Below are 19276 nucleotides of genomic sequence, written 5' to 3' on the forward strand. Positions count from 1 at the left end.
GCCCTCAAGCTGAAAGTACTGAGCCCCCCGCCACGACTAGACAGCCCGCCCACCCGCTGCAACGGAAGATCCGGCATGTTGCAGTGACGATCCTGAGTGCCACAACTAAGACCCAATGCAGCCAAATAGGTGATATATATAAAATAAATATATTTTTTTAAGAAACACGTGGAAATCAAGCCATCTGCAGATTGATAGATAGAACTTGCCAGATGCAAACAAAATGTTGATGAGTTTTCAGTTATTTTCAAAGGCCCCTCAAGCCAATTAACCTTAGGTAACTTTAAGAAATAATGTAACAGTACCTTAAGTACTTTTTGGGCCCAATGATATTATTAGTAGAATCACTGTGAGTCACTGCCTTTTACAAATGAAGTAGGTTAACGCACTGCACTTGTGAGTGAGTGAGTGAAAGTTGCTCAGCCATGTCCAACTCTTTGCGACTCCTTGGACTGTAGCCCGCCAGGCTCCTCTGTCCACAAAATTCTCCAGGCAAGAATCCTGGAGTGTGTTGCCATTCCTTTCCCCAGGGGATCATCCCGACCCAGGGATTGAACCCGGGTCTCCTGCATTGCAGGCGGATTCTTAATCATCTGAGCCACCAGGGAAGGCCCCCATGTACTTGTACCTCGTTCTAAGTAAACCAAAGGACTTAGATTTGTTTACACCAGATATTTTAAAATCGTTATTTCTGTTTAAAACAAATTCACCAGAGATTTCCTGGTGCATTTTATGACAAGTAGCTGAATTTTTTAAATTTTATTTTCTAATTGGAGGAAAATTGCTTTACAATGTTGTGTTGGTTTCTGCCATACGACAGTGCAAATCAGCCATAATTATCCATGTACCCTCTCCCTCTTATGCCTCCCTTCTCTCCCCACCCCACCCTCTAGGTCATCACAGAGCACCAGGCTGGGCTCCCTGTGTTACTCAGCAACTCCTCACTGACTGCCTACTTTACACGTGGTAGTGTATATATGTCTATGTGATTAAGTCGCTCAATTTTTTAGAGAAATGCATTTATTCTGCTTTCCAGGTATAGCAGTGGAGAGTAACCCCACTCCAGGGCCTCCTGCCCTGGGTCCACACAGATCAAGGGCTCTCCTGTCTCCCAAAATCCTCCCAGGAAGATGCATCTGTGCTGTGTCCCCCATGTCTGAGAGCTCTCTCATGATATCAAAGGACCCAGTCTAAACAACTACATTCAGGCAGATGCTTCCCTCTCAGTGGACGTGCCCCAGATACTACTGTTGTTCAGTCGCTCAGTTGTATCCGACTCTTTGTGATCCGATGGACTGCAGTGCACCAAGCTTCCCTGTCCTTCACTATCTCCTGGAGTTTACTCAAACTCATGTCCATTGAGTCAGTGATGCCATCCAACCATCTTACCCTCTGTCCTCCCCTTCTCCTCCTGCCTTCAATCTTTCCCAGCATCAGGGTTGTTTCCAGTAAGTAAGCTCTTAGAATCAGGCGACCAAAGGATTGGAGTTCAGCTTCAGCATCAGTCCTTGCAATGAACATTCAGGGTTTATTTCTTTTAGGACTGCCTGGTCTGATCTTGCTGTCCAAAGGACTCTCAAGAGTCTTCTCTAGCACCACACTTTGAAAGCATCGATTCTTCGGCACTCACGCTTCTTTGTGGTCCAACTAGAACTTAACGAACAGCTTTCCTCCTAAGTAGCTTTTCCAGGTTCTGCTGAAGGAGGAATTCTGTGGTCAGTGGGCCTTTCAGCTTCTGTGAGGTGACACTTTGTGTGTGGCCCCAACAAACACACACACATCCTAAGCAGGATGATGGGCCATCCCGGTTGGCCAGGAGCACAGGGATTTCCCAGGATGTGGGACCTTGATGCCAACACAAGGAAATTCTGGGCAGACCGGAGAGACCCGATCCCCCTTCAGCACCAGTGGGTGCTTCCCACCCACCAGCGCACATGGAGAGTGAGCCTGGGGGCCTCAGAGGTGGCCTGTGCCAGCACCCCTCAACAGAGTTGGGCCTGTGGGTAACAACGCATCAGTCACTCCCTCCCCTGCTTCATGGCGTCCTCCATGTCCCTTTGCACTGCGGAAGCACAGGCTCCCCAAAGAACTGGTCCTCTGAAACAAGATGGTCAGCAGGCAGGAGCGTCTCTGGGTGATACCAGGACTCCTCGCCCTGGTCCAGACGCCGGACCATCCCGGGCTACAGTACACAGAATTCATTTCCTAGAAACCCACCCATTTCCTATGACCAAGGAAAAAACGCCTGACTCACAGATCCACAAAACCATCCAGGCGGCTATGTCACCGCTGCTATTTTTAGCACATGACCATTGTGTTTCCATATACAAAGGCTGGAAGGTCTAGAAGGAAGCAATGCAGCCTGACCCTCCTGCCCAGAAGCAGGCAGGGCCAGGTCCTTGGGGATGCCCAGGAGGTGAAACAGAAGTGGAAGGGGACTTCAGGAACCCACCGCAGCTGCTTGTTCACAGCAGAATGTCACAACTGGGTCAGGCACTGAGAGTCCCAGGATGTACCAGGGCTCCCAGCCAGGGCTCTGCATGACCATGAACTCACAGGAAATGAGTTTGGACTCTGTCCATTCTCCTCCAAGCCACCACCGCCACCGCCCACAGTCAAAGGTGCTCCCGAGATGGGGTCCCAGTCCCCGGCCCTCCCCTCCCACCTTGCTTCATCTGCACCCATGGCCCCAGCCGCCACTGTCCTCAAGGTACGAATGCATAACCCGAGATCTACCCTCTTAACTAACGTTTACATTTACAAACAGGCCCTTATCAAGTGACAGACACACTATTGGCTTGACCGCTCTTCTTTGGCTAGATGGTTAATTTGCCCCCACCTTTTCCCTTGGCTGAAATTGAAGCTGCAGGACTAGAAACCCACCTTGAGGTTAATTCACCCACAGAAACAACAGCTGCCCTCACTGAGCACCCCCTGTTATGCCTAAGTCACTGATTCATTCTGCCTAGAACTTCCATGAGGTTATTGTGAGCCTCATAAAAAGCACCCCCTTTTCTAGATGGGCATCTAGAGGAAACTGAGGCTGGGAAGACCATGTGACTTGTCCAGGGTCATGTGACCGACCTAAGGCTACCATCTTTGGCCACCACACTTGCTTTCTCCTCTCAGAATAAAGTTCCATAGCTCTTCCCACAAGTGAACATGCCCATCACCAAGAGCGCAGACTCTGGTTCTGTACATCTAGGGAGGGCCTGCAATCCTGCATTTGGGGAAAAACCCTAGATGAGCACCTCATTAAACCACACTTGAGTAGCAACATTCAAACACCCAACATTCCCATCAGTCTCATCTCCCCATATTAACCACATCTGATCTTGCTTTAGCTTCCAAAATCCAGTCTATTCATGTGGTAGGGCTGCAGATAAAAGGTAATGCATGCCTCCCCTCATTTCTACTAAATTTTTGATTTTGAAATAGTGGTCAACTGACACAAAGCCACCCCTTCAGCCTGTCTCCCCAGTATCAACATCTGCATAATTATAGTGCAAGAGCATCATGAAAGGGGCACTGCTGCATTCCACAGAGCTTGTTCAGGGGTCCCTGGCGTGTGTGTGTGTGTGTGTGTGTGTGTGTGTCTGTGTGTGTCTGTGTGTGTCTGTGTGTGGTCCTCTGCCATTGTAACCCTCGTGCAGCTCCGGGTAACCACCACCACGATCTAGAAGCAGGCCTGCCCCAGCCAGAGTACCATCCACTCCTCCCCGCAGAGCCCTAACCCAGCAACCCCCCATCTGTTCTCCATCTCTGAAAGTCAAAGTCGCTCAGTCATGTCCAACTCTTTGCGACCCCATGAACTACACAGTCCATGGAATTCTCCAGGCCACAATACTGGAGTGGGTAACTTTTCTCTTCTCCAGGGGATCTTCCCAAACCAGGGATCAAACCCAGGTCTCCTGCATTGCAGGTGGATTCTTTGCCAGCTGAGCCACCAGGGAAGCCCAAGAGAAGGTCTCATCTCTACAACTGCATTACTTTGGGAAGATTACGTAAATAGAACCACATGGCATATAATCCTTAGAGATTTTTTTTTTTCACTCAGCCTAATTTCTCCATCTTCCTTCCTTCCTTTATTCATTTCTTCAGCTGTGCTGGGCCTCCACTGCTGCGTGGGCTTTTCCCCAGCTGCAGCAGGCAGGAGCTCCTCTCTGGTTGTGGGGCACAGGCTTCTCGCTGCCCTCTTGCTGCAGAGCATGGGCTCTAGGAAACAGGCTCAACCCTAGGGGCTCACAGGCTTAGGTGCCCCGAGGCATGTTGGGGCTTCCCAGATCAGGGATCGAACCCATGTCTCCTGCACTGGCAGGCGAATTCTTTACCACTGAGCCTCCAGGGAAGCCCTTCATTTTCAACTGAATTCACGTGTCTTTCCTTATCCCAGCAAGTGTGCTGCTATAAATGTGACACCCTTCACTGGCGGGCACCAGCCCTGAGCAGAGGTCCTGCCTCTCCCCTGCCCTTGCCTGCACACCTCTCTCCGCTGGGATGTCCCTCACCAGGTGTGACCTCTCACCCATGAGCCAGCTACATTTCAGAAACAGAAGCCAGAGGGAAATGCTTGATTCCTTCATCTCCCCCTACCCATCACATGCCTGCCCTGGATCTGAACTCATTCACAGCTGACATCGATATGCCTTTAGAAGCATACACTGCTTTTCTGATACTTGGAAATTGCTCTCAAATCCTACTCTTCCAATCCAATTCTGCCACCTACCCAACTGGCACTTGGGATTTCACGTCTCGCTTCATTTCCGTGTCTCTGACTTAGTAGAAATAAGTAAATGCCACCTTCAACTGTCTTTAAAATTCAGAAATACCATTAAAAAATAGTCTCTATTCTTTTTGTACACATACATCAAGTGACATCAAGGATTTTTAATATCCTACTTCATCATAAAACCTGAACTCATAAACACACACATACACCATTATTCTACCAATTGTCTAAAAGAATTACTTCCCAACCATCTAGAATGAAACATATTTCCATTGTTCACATATTTCCTTTGTTCACATAGTTTAACAACTTCTCTACATCCCTCTTATTTCTTTTAATTAAAGGAAATTACATATTTTTTACATATGGAATTATTTTGACTTAATTTGGAGAAATTATAAAATATCACATGGTTATGATTTAGATAGTGGGGCTTCCCTCATAGCTCAGTTGGTAAAGAATCCACCTGCAGTGCAGGAGACCCCCAGTTCGATTCCTGGGTCGGGAAGATCTGCTAAAGAAGGGATAGGCTACCCACTCCAGTGTTCTTGGGCTTCCCCTGTGGCTCAGCTGGTAAAGAATCTGCCTGCAATGTGGAAGAGTTGGGTTCAATCCCTGGGTTGGGAAGATCCACTGGAGAAGGGAAAGGCTACCTACTCCAGTATTGTGGCCTGGAGAATTCCATGGACTGTATAGTCCATGAGGTCGCAAAGAGTCGGACGTGACTGATCGACTTTCATTATGATTTAGAATTACTGGCCCAACAGGCTATAAAGTCAGTCTCAAAAATTTTCAGAGTATCACGCAGACCATAGTCTCTGAATCAGGCTTCAAAGGTTATTTTATATAAAGCCTAACAATATATACTTAAAAAATTAAATACCATTCTAAATAACTGCTAGGTCAAAAAAAAAGAAATCATTAATATAAATGAAAACCTAACAATAATAAAATGTTACATATCAAAACTTGTGGGGAAAAATGAAAGTGATACTTTGAAAGTTATATGTAGAATAAACCTGAAGGAAGGAAATAATAAAAAGGAAAGCAGAAATTAATGAAATAGCGAACAAGGAAACAGATCCAGAACAAAAGTTGATTCTCTGAAAAGACAATAACATATTTTTGAAGAGACAAAGTCGGATGCGACTGAGTGACTAAGCAACACCACAAAAGAGAAACAGCTTAAATGCAAAAAATGCAAAAATACAGGATATAATATGTTATAGCAGAGATTAAAAAGAGAATTCTGTAAAAAGCTCATACTACTAATCTTTAAAATTTAGGAAAAAAAATGGAACAGCTTCCTAGAAAAACATAGATTACCATAATGGATTCAGAAAGAAAGAGAAAATCAGAATAATCCTATAACCATCAGTTACTGACCTAAAGGTCTGGTCAGAGGAATTGAATTTTAGAAACTTAAAATTAGTTAAATCACACTTAAAGCTTTCCCTATACTGTAAAGCCTTCCCTATACTGTAGCCATATTTACTAGAAGTTGTCATTCAAAATAGTTTTAACTAATAGCTCACTTATCATATTGACATGAAGGTTGGGCAAATAAATGAGATTCCAAAAGAATTTCTAAACCATCTTACTGCTTTAGATTTTTATAACATCTCTGTCTTAGTCTTCCTTTACAAACATAGGTTGGAAAGGAAATCAACAGTATAAAATCAGTACACAGAATTTCTGGGTAGCCCATTCCTCAAGTGCAGCCAGGAGGCAAAGGTGGAAGGCTCAGAAACCCCTTGGGGAGGCTCACAGGGGTCAAAAGGTAGACCATGAACAGCTGCCGGGTCATTCTAGAAGCCAGCTCTCCTGACGTATCTAGAGGCCCTCTTCTCTGAGCCCCACTTTCTTCTACTAAAAAATGATAGGGACCACCAAGCTCCAAAATCCATCCCGGCTTCAAGACCCCCTGATAATGCTTCTCCTAGGTTTCTGAAACCTATACACACACACACACCAAAAGCAGCATTAAATATAATCCTGTCCATCAAAATTAAAACAGGCCTTCAGGAGCTGATACTCACTGAGGCTGGACGGTTAGGACATGGGAGGTTCTTGATACCTTCTCCTCAGGCACCTATCTGAAATATTCCTCAATAAAGATACATTTTAAATAAACAGAAATGCTGAGGGTTAGTGAACAGCATCGACTACAAGCAAAAGCAAGTTCACACTAGAGGGTAAATTCATGCTTGGCTTTGTAACCTGCTTCAGCAGAACTGACGCTGAACCTTTCTTGCTCTGCTGGCTCCCTGGCAACTCAGCCCCTGCCTTGGAGAACAGGCCCAGACCAGCCTGCTGCAGGAGGAGAAACCACACAGACAGAGACCAGCCACCCCAGCCAAGACCGTCCCCGTCCTGCCATCTGCAGCCAACCCCCAGCTAAAAGCATATCTGGCTGAGATGGGCTGGGCTGGGCCACCCTCAGCAACATGTGACTGGTGTGTACACCCTGAGGTTTCAGTTATTTGTTATGCAGCATTGCTGTGGCCATAGATAACTGACACACTTACATGAAGAACACAAGGGACACTTTATGGCACTACAGTGGTGAATACGAGTCATTACACATCTGTCCAAACCCACAGAATGGCAACCCCCTCCAGTATTCTTGCCTGGGAAATCCCATGGACAGAGAAGCCTGGCGGGCTACAGCCAGCCCATGGGGTCCCAAAAGAGTCGAACATGACACCGAAATGAAACAACAATACAGTGTCCAACACCAAGGGTAACCAAGGTAAACTGTGGAGTTTGGCTGATTGTGATGGATCAGTGTAACTTCATCAGCTACAGCAAACGTACCACTCTGGTGGGGGATGTAAGCAATGGGGGCAGGTGGATGTGCCTCGGGAGAGTAGAGGATATAAGGGAAATCTCTGCTCCTTCCCCTCAATTTTGCTGTGAACCTAAAATTATTCTTTAAAAAATTGTGTCCTTTTTTTTTTTTCCCACTTTGTGTTTTTTTCCCACACCTCACAGTATGTGAAATCTTAGTTCCCCAACCAAGGATCAAACCTTGCCCCCTGCAGTGGAAGCATGAAGTCTTAAGCACTGGACTGTCAGGGAAGTCCTGTCCTTTTTTAACCAGAAAATGAAAGAAATGGGGGACCCACTTGGCGGTCTAGTGGTTTAGACTCTGTGCTTCCACTGCAAGGAGCACAGGTTGGATTCCTGGTCAGGGAACTAGATTCTACATGCTGCAACTAAGACCTAGCCCAGCCAAATAAATAAACATTTTAAAAATATATCACTTCCTCAGTGATCAATGAGGATCAGTAGAGGAAAACAACAGAATGGGGAAAGACTAGAGATCTCTTCAAGAAAATCAGAGATACCAAGGGAACATTTCATGCAAAGATGGGCACAAAAAAGGACAGACAGAAGCAGAAGATATTAAGAAGAGGTGGCAAGAATACACAGAACTATACAAAAAAGATCTTCACGACCCAGATAATCATAATGGTGTGATCACTCACCTCTAACCAGACATCCTGGAATGCGAAGTCAAGTGGGCCTTAGGAAGTATCACTATGAGCAAAGCTACCGGAGGTGATGGAATCCCAGTTGAGCTATTTCAAATTCTAAAAGATGATGCTGTGAAAGTGCTGCACTCAATTTGGAAAACTCAGCAGTGGCTACAGGACTGGAAAAGGTCAGTTTTCATTCCAATCCCAAAGAAAGACAATGCCAAAGAATGTTCAAACTACAGCACAATTGCTCTCATCTCACACGCTAGTAAAGTAATGCTCAAAATTCTCCAAGCCAGGTTTCAGCAATACGTGAACCGTGAATTTCCAGATGTTCAAGCTGGTTTTAGAAAAGGCAGAGGAACCAGAGATCAAGTTGCCAACATCTGCTGGAGCATAGAAAAAGCAGGAGAATTCCAGAAAAACACCTACGTCTGCTTTATTGACTATGCCAAAGCCTATGACTGTGTGGATCACAATAAACTGTGGAAAATTCTGAAAGAGATGGAAATACCAGACCACCTGACTTGCCTCCTGAGAAATCAGTATGCAGGTCAAGAAGCAACGGTTAGAACTGGACAAGGAACAACAGACTGGTTCCAAATTGGGAAAGGACTATCTCAAGCCTGTATATTGTCACTCTGTTTATTTAACTTATATGCAGAGTACATCATGAAAAATGCCGGGCTGGATGAAGCACAAGCTGGAATTAAGATTGCTGGGAGAAAAATCAATAACCTCAGATATGCAGAAGACACCACTCTTATGACAGAAAGTGAAGAACTAAAGAGACTCTTGATGAAGATGAAAGAGGAGAGTGAAAAAGCTGGCTTAAAACTCAACATACAAAAAACTAAGATCATGGCATCCGGTCCCATCACTTCATGGCAAATAGATGGGGAAACAATGGAAACAGTTAGAGATTTTATTTTCTTGGGCTCCAAAATCATGCAGATGGTGAATGCAGCCATTCCTGAGCCAACTGAGGAAATGGGTGAAGTAGTCTTGGAAACATTTCAGCAAGAGGAACTGGAACTTAAACATGTAAGATAAGAGTCCCATCAAGAGAGGAGGGGGACTTCCCTGGTCGTCCAGGGGTTAAGGCTTCTGCTTCCACTGCTGAGGACCCGGGTTAAATCTCTGGCCATGGAACTAAGTTCTGATAAGCACGTGGCATGGCCAGAATAAATTTAATTTTTTTTTTTAAAGGAAAGAGTACAATATTTTCAAGGTAGCAGAATTGGGCCTAATTTGGTTCAAGAGCTGTCTGACATTCAAACCACCGTTCTGTAACAATGAACACAGCACAAACATTTCCTTTGGTTGCAGTCCTCTCTGCAGAGTTGTCAGGGCCTTACCTCAGGAGAGAAGTGAAGAATTAACAAGGAGAACTGTCCCCGAGTCAGCGGGAACAAAACAAGCATAAATCTACAAGACAGCAGAGCACACTCTGAATACTTCTGAAGGATTGTTTGACAAATATTTACATGTTGCATATTCAGTTATGCAATCCTTTTAGAACAATAAATATTTTAGAAGGAGACTCTGCTGAGCTAGGTCCAAAATTCTACCGATCTCAGGAGCCAGGAAACAACAGACCTTTTTTTTTCTTGGCCATGCAGAGTAGCACAGGGGATCTAGTTCCCTGGCCAGGGATCAAATCCTTATCCCTTGCACTGGAAACCTGAAGTCTTAACCACTGGACCACCAGCAAAGTCCCCAGAACACACCTTCTTAAACAAAACAAGTCTGATCCTTAGTTAACTCCAGCCAAATGAAACCTCACTCATCTCGGCAAACTCTGTTCTTAATGGACCAGAGATCAACAGTTCAATAAACACAACCCCTAAAAAGCCTTTAGAGACATTTTCCTTCTGGGAGGCTGCTATCTGCAGCCTGTGAGCAGTTCAGTTGTTGTTATCTAGTCACTCAGATATCACTGAGTCACTTATCCCGACTCTTTGTGACCCCACGGACTGAAGCCTGCCAGGTTCCTCTGTCTGTGGGATTTCCCAGGCAAGAATGCTGGAGTGGGTAGTCATTTCCTTCTCTGGGGGATCTTCCCAGCCCAGGGATGGAACCAGCGACTCCTGCATCGGCAGGTGGATTCTTTACCACTGACTCACCAGGAAGGCCTGAGTAGTCTGCCAGTTAATGCAATTCCCCTTGTCCTCCAGCAAAAACGCTCAGACTTTCCATAAGCTTTTTACTGCTACTGATCACAGACCAGCCCCTGAACAGCTCCTGCCTCAGGACCTGTGCACTTGCTGTGCCCTCTTCCTGAAGTGCTCTTTCCGAGTTTTCTTCTCTGCATCTTTTCGTTTTAAATAATGTGACTCGGGTTTTTTTTTGTTTTGTTTTGTTTTTGGCTGTGCTGGGTCTTCATGGCTATGATCAGCCTTTCCCTACTTGCAGCGCGCAAGCTTCTCACTGAGGTGGCTCCTCGGGTTGCACAGCACAGGCTCTAGGGTGCTCGGGCTTCAGCGCTGTGGCACACGAGCTTAGCTTCCCCTTGACATACGGAATCTTCCCGGGCCAGGATCAGCCCGTGTCCCCTGCATCGGCAGGGGGATTCTTAACCCCCGAACCACCAACGAAGCCCTCTTCTCTACGTCTTTGCTAGAACGTCACCGGTTCTCTCGAATGACCACCCTACCTGCCATTGCAGGCCTCAACTGCTGAACACCCGGACTGTCCTCCCTTGGTTCCAGGAGCTGCTGGCTTGGCTGGGGATGGGAGGAAAGACTTCCCTGAGGAGACGCCCTGAAGACCTGAAGCTGAAGGCTGTGAGCAGCCGAGTCGTGTGGCCGTGTGCGGAGGGATATCACGGCCCCGAGACCGGACACCAGCACGCTGAAACCAGATTTCCCAGCTTCCCATTTCTTAACCAGCAGCTCCAGGCCGGCCCCTCAGCAGCTAGCCCTGGAAAGCCCCTCTGGCTTCAGCGACCACATTGTCCCGCACCGTGACCGACCACCGCCTTGGAGCCATCTGCCTGCCTAGAAGGTCCTCCCACCACCACCTCCAAAAGTCGCCCTTCACTGGGCTTCCCTGATTGTCCTCACGTCCCGGCTTCCAAGATGTTTGCTCTGCACTTCTATAGAGCTCCTCTCACATCCTGCCTCTGGCTATAAGCACTGGGCGCTATTACCCTCTAAGCACTGGGCACTAGTACTCTCTAAGCACTGGGCACTATTGCTCTCTAAGTACTGGGCACTATTACTCTCTAAGCACTGGGTACTAATGCTCTCTAAGCTCTGGGCGCTAATACTCTCTAAACACTGGGTGCTATTGCTCTCTAAGTACTGGGCACTAGTACTCTCTAAGCACTGGGCGCTAATACTCTCTAAGCACTGGGCGCTAATACTCTCTAAGCACTGGGCGCTAATACTCTCTAAGCACTGGGCGCTAATACTCTCTAAGCACTGGGTGCTATTACTCTCTAAACACTGGGTATTATTGCTTTCTAAGTACTGGGCACTATTACTCTCTAAGCACTGGGCACTATTACTCTCTAAACACTGGGTATTATTGCTCTCTAAGCACTGGGTACTATTATTATCGTCTAAGCACTTGGTACTATCACTCTGAGTTCTTCCTCAATTAAAAGGTGAAGACTCTCAAGGCAGAGACCCTTTGATTCAGGAGACCCTGCAGTGCCCACTCGTGCCTGGCACACAGTGGGTCTGCAGTGAACGCTCATCAGTGACTCACTACCCCATCTGCTACAGGGTTGTGTTTTGGCCTTTGTGACACTTCATTCTTTCAAAGTGCTTCAGAAAGACAGAGGCTGTTTGATAACAAGATCAAGAAGCCACCAGGAAGAACAGAAGCTCTCGCCTCACCCCCTCAAAGCCCAGAACACAGGACCCACTTCTTCTGATCAAAAGATAAAAGGGCTTGATGGGTTGTGGGCCTTTGTCATTGATGGGCTGTGGGCCATTTCTCCATCCTGATTTGGTGGGGAGCAGAGAGGAGGCTCAGAGCAGAAAAATGAAGGGAGACTCTGTAATCAAGGGGGAAAGCACAGAGAAAAATAGCTTTGCCTGATCTCAGGAAAAAAAAAAAACCTGGAGGATGTCTCTTCTGAGCATGGAGAAGGTAGGTGAGTGAAAAACAGGACAAAACAGTAAACACGGCCACGTCAGAGAGCTGTGCGCTAGGGATCTAGTGTTCAGTAACCTGGCAGATTGAAGCTGCCATCAGCCCCACATCACAGCAGGGAAACTGAGGCAGAGACCGGAGCTGGCCACCCCTGACTCTGCACTGAGGGAGAGGCTTTCACAGTGAAAGTTGCTCAGTCGCATCCGACTCTTTGCAACCCAATGGACTATACAGTCCCTGGAATTCTCCAGGCCAGAATACTGGAGTGGGTAGCCTTTCCCTTCTCCAGGGGATCTCCCCGACACAGGAATCGAACCCCGGTCTCCTGCATTGCAGCTGGATTCTTTACCAACTGAGCCATCAGGGAAGCCCTCGAGGCTTTCATAAGAGGCTGCAAAACTCAGTACAACAGACCCAAGCCCCTTGGGGATGGTTCATGTTGTCCTCAGTGGTCTCCAGTACAGCTGCTTTCCAACTTTTATTTTTTGCCCCCAAAGGAAACACAACAAAGCACAGCCTAGTGGAGCCCAGAGTGGGGGCTGGGCAACCCAGGCCCCAGGAGACCCCAAGCTGCCTCCAACAGGGGAGAGATCCACCCCATCCCTGACCCTTCCTAACCCTTGTGGGGCTTCCTTTAAGGCAGCCCCCGGTTACCTGCTTCAGGAAACTGAGGTTTCCCGTGAACATCTGTGAAAAGTCACCTTGGTAAAAGCGAAAGCAGAGCTGCACAGTCAGCCTCCTGGCGGCCAGAGGGAGGGCTGGGGTGCAGGCATCCCTGGGGTGTCCCAGGGTCACCGGGGTGATGCTGCCCACGCGGGCCCCTCTCCAGCTCTGGGAGCCTTCGAGATCTAGGGGCCAGCACCACCTGACACATTACACCAAGCGGAGAGCCCTCCCCAAGTTCAACTGCGGTGTCAAGTTCGACCATACCTGCAGGAGCTCCAGTCTGCCTGAGCCGGGTCCAGACCACAGGCAGGGGAGGAACACCCCGGGGCCCCACAGCCCCACCCCCCGCGATAAACCAAAGGCACCCGGCTCCCCCGGTTTCCAAGGAGACGCACATCCTTCCCATCAGTATGGGACCTCCCCAGCAAAGGCACCTTCCCTCCGGCTGCGCGCCAGGCAGAGACTGCCCATCCCGCGGGACCCGGGGACCGTAACAGGCAGGGAGACCGCGGCCACTGTCCGCTGGGCACCGACCACGGGCACCTGGCCGCTGCGCTCACCCTGCGGCTTGTCTCCTCCCGCGGCTTTGGTGGGCTGCGTTCCGAGAGCCAGTCCTTCTCGAGCCAACTTTTTCTTTCTTTTTTTTTCTCAGTGTTTCTCATCGTCCCTGAGTCTTGTCATGACTCATGGATCCCTCGTGCTTTTCCCCACCCCCACGCCCGCCTGCCCTGCGGGTGTGCTCCTGCCGCCCCGCTGTGCTCCCCTGCAGGGACCTGCCCCGGGGAGGGGGGCGCGCGATGGCCCTCGGCTCTCCGCGGTGACCGTGAGGATAGCCCAGTCGGACATCGCGCTGGCCGGCCACCGCGTGGGTCATCGGGCGCAGCCGCGCCTGGGCAGGGGGAGGGATGCGAGGAAGGAGGGGGTCCCAGAACCAACTTCGAACCCGGGAGGCGAGCAGAAGCCGATCCGCGCTCCGGCGTGAAAGGCCAAGCGCAGGGGCAGCGAGAGGGCCGAACCCTGGGGGCACTGGGGGCGACTGGGGCATTTTGCAGAAGGGGTTTCCCCTGCAGGCGAGGAGGGTTGACGGTCAGAGGGGACCCGGAGTGAAGGGACCCGCGAGACGCCCCAGCTCAGATCCCAGCGCGGGCCCCAGGGGAGCATGGAAGACTTCGCGGGCGGGAAACTAGAAGGGGCTGCGGTGAGCACGCGCGCGGGTCTGGCGACGGTCCCCGAGGCGCTGTGACCACGGAGCAATTGTGCGGCTCCCTCCAGCCGGGGATGGGCAGGCCGCCCAGGGCGCCGGGCGTCCCGCGTTCCCATGGAGCTGGGAAACGGCACTCTCGGCCGCGGCAAAGTCATCGCCGGGCCGGGGCCGAGGAGGGCGGAGGGGCCCAGAACCCCGAACGGGCGCGCTCTTACCCGGCCGTTGCGATCGGTCTCCTGCACCTCCTCGGCGCTGGGCCCTCGCCGCACCAGCGCCCTCAGCAGCCCCACGTCGTTGGCGCAGGCGGCGCGCAGGAGGGTAGCCGCCTCCGGGACGCCTTCCGGAACAGGCTCCGGAGCGCTCTCCGCGCTCACCGAGCTGTACTCCTCCTCATCTCCGTAAGGGTAGAAGGAGTCGTCCGAGGCGATGCTGCGGGTGTCGGGCAGACTCGAGAAGTCCTCGTACTCCTCGTAGTCAGCTGGGTCCTCCCCGGCCTGCGCGTCCCGGGGTGGGGACGGTGGCTCTGGGGACACGCGGCGCGCCCCGCCGCCCTCCGGCCCGGGCCCGGCCAGCAGCACCATGCCGGCGGCCGGGGCGCGGGCCGGGGGGCCGGGGAGCGGGCCGGGAGCCGGGGACGCCGGGCGCGCACCGAGGTCACCGCCCCTTGTCCCCGGCGGCCCCAGAAAAGCAGGAGGGCTCTGCGCGCTCCAGCTCGGCGGAAACGCGCGCCGGGCGGCCGCGCTCCAAGACTCGAGTCACCGGAGGCTGGAGAAAGCCCCTCGGGGGTAGGAGGAGCCGCGGGGGCTTTCCGAGCGCGGCGGGCGGGCGCGGGCGGGGACGGCCGAGCCCGAGGAGGTGCGCGCCCCGGGGTCCCGCGCCGCCCCCCGCCCCCCACCACCCGGCGTGATCCTGGCAAAAGTTAAGAGCCAAGCAGGGGGCGCCTCGGCCCCGCGGGTTCGGTGCAGCCGGCTGCTGTGCCCGGGAGCTGAGAAATGCGCACGCGGGAGAACCAGAAGCGACAACTAAAGAACCTGAACGCCCTCGTGGCTGGTGGCCCCGCCCCTGCTCTCGGGATGAGGGTGAAGGTGGGGGTCGGAGGACGCAGCGGGCTCAGCCGTCGGTAACACCAAATCCCTGGGCCCGGAGCCACCCCGGGCGTCAGGCCTGCGGGCTGGGGTGGCGGGGTGGGGAGGGGGTTGGGGGGGGGGGTGGGCAGTTTCTCATCGTCCGAGACTCCCAGCCTGTTTGTGCATTTTTTCCGGGAGTCTAGGCTCCGAGGCCAACTTCGCTCCCGGGTTAAGACGGCCCTGGGCACGGAGGACGGGTGGATGCGTGGGAGATGGTATCCAGCTGGGGACCCTGCCCCTCTGAACCGGGAGTTCCGGGCTGCCCCCGGGGACATCCCAGGCCGAGGCGAGGCGGGAGACGAGGGAGAAGACCCGGGCCAGCGATCCCTTTTCAGATGGCTTCTCAACGAGCGCCTCGGAGCCGCTGTCCTGGAGCCGCCGGGGTTGGGGGAATGACATTTGGGTGAGAAGGGGCGGCTCCAGATCCGAAGGGTACCCCACTCCCTCACCCCTGGCCAGGGTCCCTTTATCTGCGGAGTCTAGACGGATGCACAGGCGGAAGCCACCACCCCGGCTCAGACTCCGCTGCTGCTTGCCAAACACAGAGAGCCGACCCGCAGCGATGGCCCGGGTCCCATCCCCGAACCGTCCCCTCAACCCCGGTCCCCCCCGGCCAGAGCCTGGCCTACCCCCCCACTCCGCCCCGTCGGTCCCAGCGCAGAGGGTGAAGCCCCGCCGCCGGGAGCCTCAGGCCTCCTACAGGAAGACGCATCGTGGGACCGTGGGCCAAATCCTCATGGAAAAAGCTTTTAGGATAGGGGAGATGTGGCGTGAGGGTTGGGGCCGTCGGGGGACGTCGCATCTTGGACAGAAACCACCTCAGGTCCATGGGCGGACGCGGAGCCCACGGGTGAAACAGCGCTTCTTTCTGTCTCCTCACCCTCCTTTCCTTCTTTAATTTCCACCGCTCTGGACAGCGTGCCTACCCGGTGCCAGCTCCTGAGAGGCCCTCGGGGCACCAAGGTGAACAAAACCGGGCGGCCGCTGGAGCTGGGGACAAACTAGAAGATTCCAGGCCTGGGCGGGCAGGCTGAGGGCCACAGTGGGGAACGCGGTCAAAGACACCACCGGGGATGGTTGGCGGGGGCCTGAGTGAGGTTCCAACTGCCTAGGCCTCTGCATCTTGAGGCCCTGGCGTTCTGTGCGACCTGCCCGTGGTGATCCCCGTGGCCTCCAGTGTCCTCCGGGCTGACTGGGAACCTGGCATCCCCGAGGTCGGGAGGACGGGGTGGGGCTGCGGACAGGAGAGATGGACGCCCGAGCGAGCCTTGAACCGAAAGTGAACCCCGGGCGCACCGACCTCCTGTAGTCCGGGGCTTTCTCTCTGAAGCCAAAAATACCCCGGGTCATAGTTTGCTTTTTCTTTTCTAAGTAGCCATATTTACATAAATCCCCACTGGAAATTTCCACCTTTCAAGACTGACCGCTGTTTTTGGTGTTTCCAGAGGCTAAATGAAGTCAGGGGATTTTTACAAGTTGAAGTGACCCTCCCCCTCTGCCCAGGCAGAGAGATGAGTTTGCTAACCCTCCCCTCCTCTAACCCCAGGCCAGCTGTGCCTATCAAAGTACCCAGAGGGCTGGGCTGGGGGTCCCCAGGGATGGGGCTGTGGTCCTGGAGTGGGGAAGTGGACCCCCAGGAGTGGGCAACCCCTCAGCCCTCATCCCTGGGTATTTCACCACCAAAGTTAAGCTCTATCTTCAGAGTTCCCCACTTCCTCCTTTCCTTCCTTGGAAATTCGGTTGCAAATATCACTACATGGTGTAACCTTTAAAGGTAAATTTCTGAAATGGCCAGCTCCAAATAAAAACTAGCCTTTTGTGAGGGATCCAACTCCAAACCAAACTGGTTTTCCCTTTTAGAAATGCTCCCCTTTTACCACAAAGACAAGAGATGCTCAGTGTTGTGAGAGAACACACAATTAGGCCTTGGGGATTTTTAAGTCAACATTATATGTACAAAATCTACCCAAGAAGGAGAAAGCAGCTTATCAAAACTGCCAACGGACTCAGAACTCTTAATAGGTAACATTTTACAGAACTGTATTTGATCCAAGATAGTTAAGTTTCAATGGAATAGCTGAATTCTGTTCTTTTGATTGATGATGTTTAAGTTTTTAAATATTAATATTCCTTCTTTCTCTTGAGCTTTTTATTTTGTATTGGGGTATAGCCAATTGACAATGTTGTGATAGTTAAGTTTTATATATGTATGGCAATTAAACAGCTGGTTGATTCAGTTGAATAATTTGTCCTTGGGCTATTTAAAAAAAAATCCACTATTTTAGTTATATTTCTCAAAGAGGCCACCTAACTGTAATAGCTATAACAGGAAGGTCTTAAAAAATTACAAGCAGTGTATTTAAAGACTGAAAACTGAATGCACCTGTAATGGCACACTCCCCACAAAATTTGTTTAGAAAGCAAAGTGAGATGACCTAACGGTGGAGCCATGCATGAACCCTCCCCATGCATGCGTGTGTGCTAAGTCACTTCAGACTCTTTGCAACCCCACGGACTGCAGCCTGCCAGGCTCCTCTGACCATGGGGATTCTTCAGGCAAGAAATACTGAAGTGGGTTGCCATGCCCTCCTCCAAGGGATATTCCCAACCCAAGGATCAAACCCACGTCTCTTATGTCTCCTGCATTGGCAGGTGAGTTCATTGCTCATCAAATAACCAAGGTCCCAACCTCTAGAATAGAACGAATGGCAGAATGATTTTAAGCATTTCATATGTCTGAATTTTAGCACGTAGTAACTGTTGACTTTCATTATTATGAAAGTTAGAGTATCCATTTGCTGTATGACATAAACTCCTCTGCGGCAACAGGTGCTCCAAATGTGTTGCCCTGTTTGCCAAGAGAACTACCCACGTGAGCTGAAAGAGAAATGCTTTTCGTTTTTTCTTTTGGAAGGCAGTGCACCTTGGGATACAGTGCAGACTGTGCTATCTGACAAACTGACTTCTGATGACATCCCCACTGTTGAGTTGCAATCATAATAGTTCTAGATCTTGACTGAGTTACACCTGTATTTGACCAACTCCTAGTCTTGATACTTAGGATATTCCCAAAAATTTCCTACTGTATCTGTAAAGAAAAAAAAAAAATGTTGCTGGCCATTCCAGTTCTACAAGGATCAAGTCATAAGGCATTGCAGTCACCCACTGACAGGGGAATCCAGAATGGAAAGGGAAAAAAAGGAAATATTTTGTGCTTTGGCTGTCTGCCCCTAGATGGTTAAGATAAACATCTAAGGGAAGATTTCCATGATCCTAGATTCTTGCATTTTTCCATAAAGAGAAAAGCACTAAACTCGTTAATTTGAGATGTCTGTTCTTTGTGATTCACAGTGATCTTTTGATGTTCAGTTCCATGGTTTTTTCCCAGCAAATTATACATATAGGTCCCTCAGACAGTAAAGAATCTGCCTTCAATGCAGGAGACTCAAGTTTGATCCCCGGGTCAGGAAGAGCCTCTGGAGGAGTGACTACCTACTCCAGTATTGCCTGGAGAATTCCGTGGACAGAGGAGCCTGGCAGGCTACAGTCTATGGGTTCACAAAGAGTCAGACATAACTGAGCGACCAACACTTTCACTTTCCTGTTCCACTCCGTACCTCTTTCAAAGCAGTTCCTCGGAGTTATCTGAGAGGCTGTTTCCCAGACTATATCCTCAGTAAGGTCTCGATAAAACTTAATTCCCAGATTTTACATTCTGTGCTTTTATTTCAGCACCTGAAACAAGACGCAAGGAGGGTGGGCACAACCTTTGGAAGGAAGATACAGCCATGAGGACACACCAGAAACTGGCTAGAACCAAGTAGGTCCAAGATGGCGGAAGATCCAACCTCCAGCGGACCATGAGCCTCTCCATATGCTCATTGTAATATGCACGCATTATGCGCATTATGCACTCATGTGCTCATGGCCAGGCTTCTCTGTTCATGAAATTTTCCTGGCAAAG

General features: G+C 50.6%; 1 protein-coding gene across 2 annotated transcripts in view; it reads right to left on the reverse strand.

Moving 5' to 3' along the window:
* Positions 1-15355, reverse strand: part of ANKRD33B (ankyrin repeat domain 33B) — a 101723-nt gene extending 86368 nt beyond the window's left edge. For both annotated transcript variants that reach the window (XM_027520074.1, XM_027520073.1), the window contains exon 1: positions 14401-15355. In XM_027520074.1, coding sequence (XP_027375875.1) covers positions 14401-14766 — 366 coding nt within the window. In that variant the 5' untranslated portion in view covers positions 14767-15355. The remainder of the gene's footprint in view (positions 1-14400) is intronic.
* Between the last annotated feature and the right edge of the window lie 3921 nt (positions 15356-19276).

The sequence above is a fragment of the Bos indicus x Bos taurus genome, chromosome 20 (genome assembly GCF_003369695.1).
Source record: "Bos indicus x Bos taurus breed Angus x Brahman F1 hybrid chromosome 20, Bos_hybrid_MaternalHap_v2.0, whole genome shotgun sequence".
Taxonomy (NCBI): Eukaryota; Metazoa; Chordata; class Mammalia; order Artiodactyla; family Bovidae; genus Bos; species Bos indicus x Bos taurus.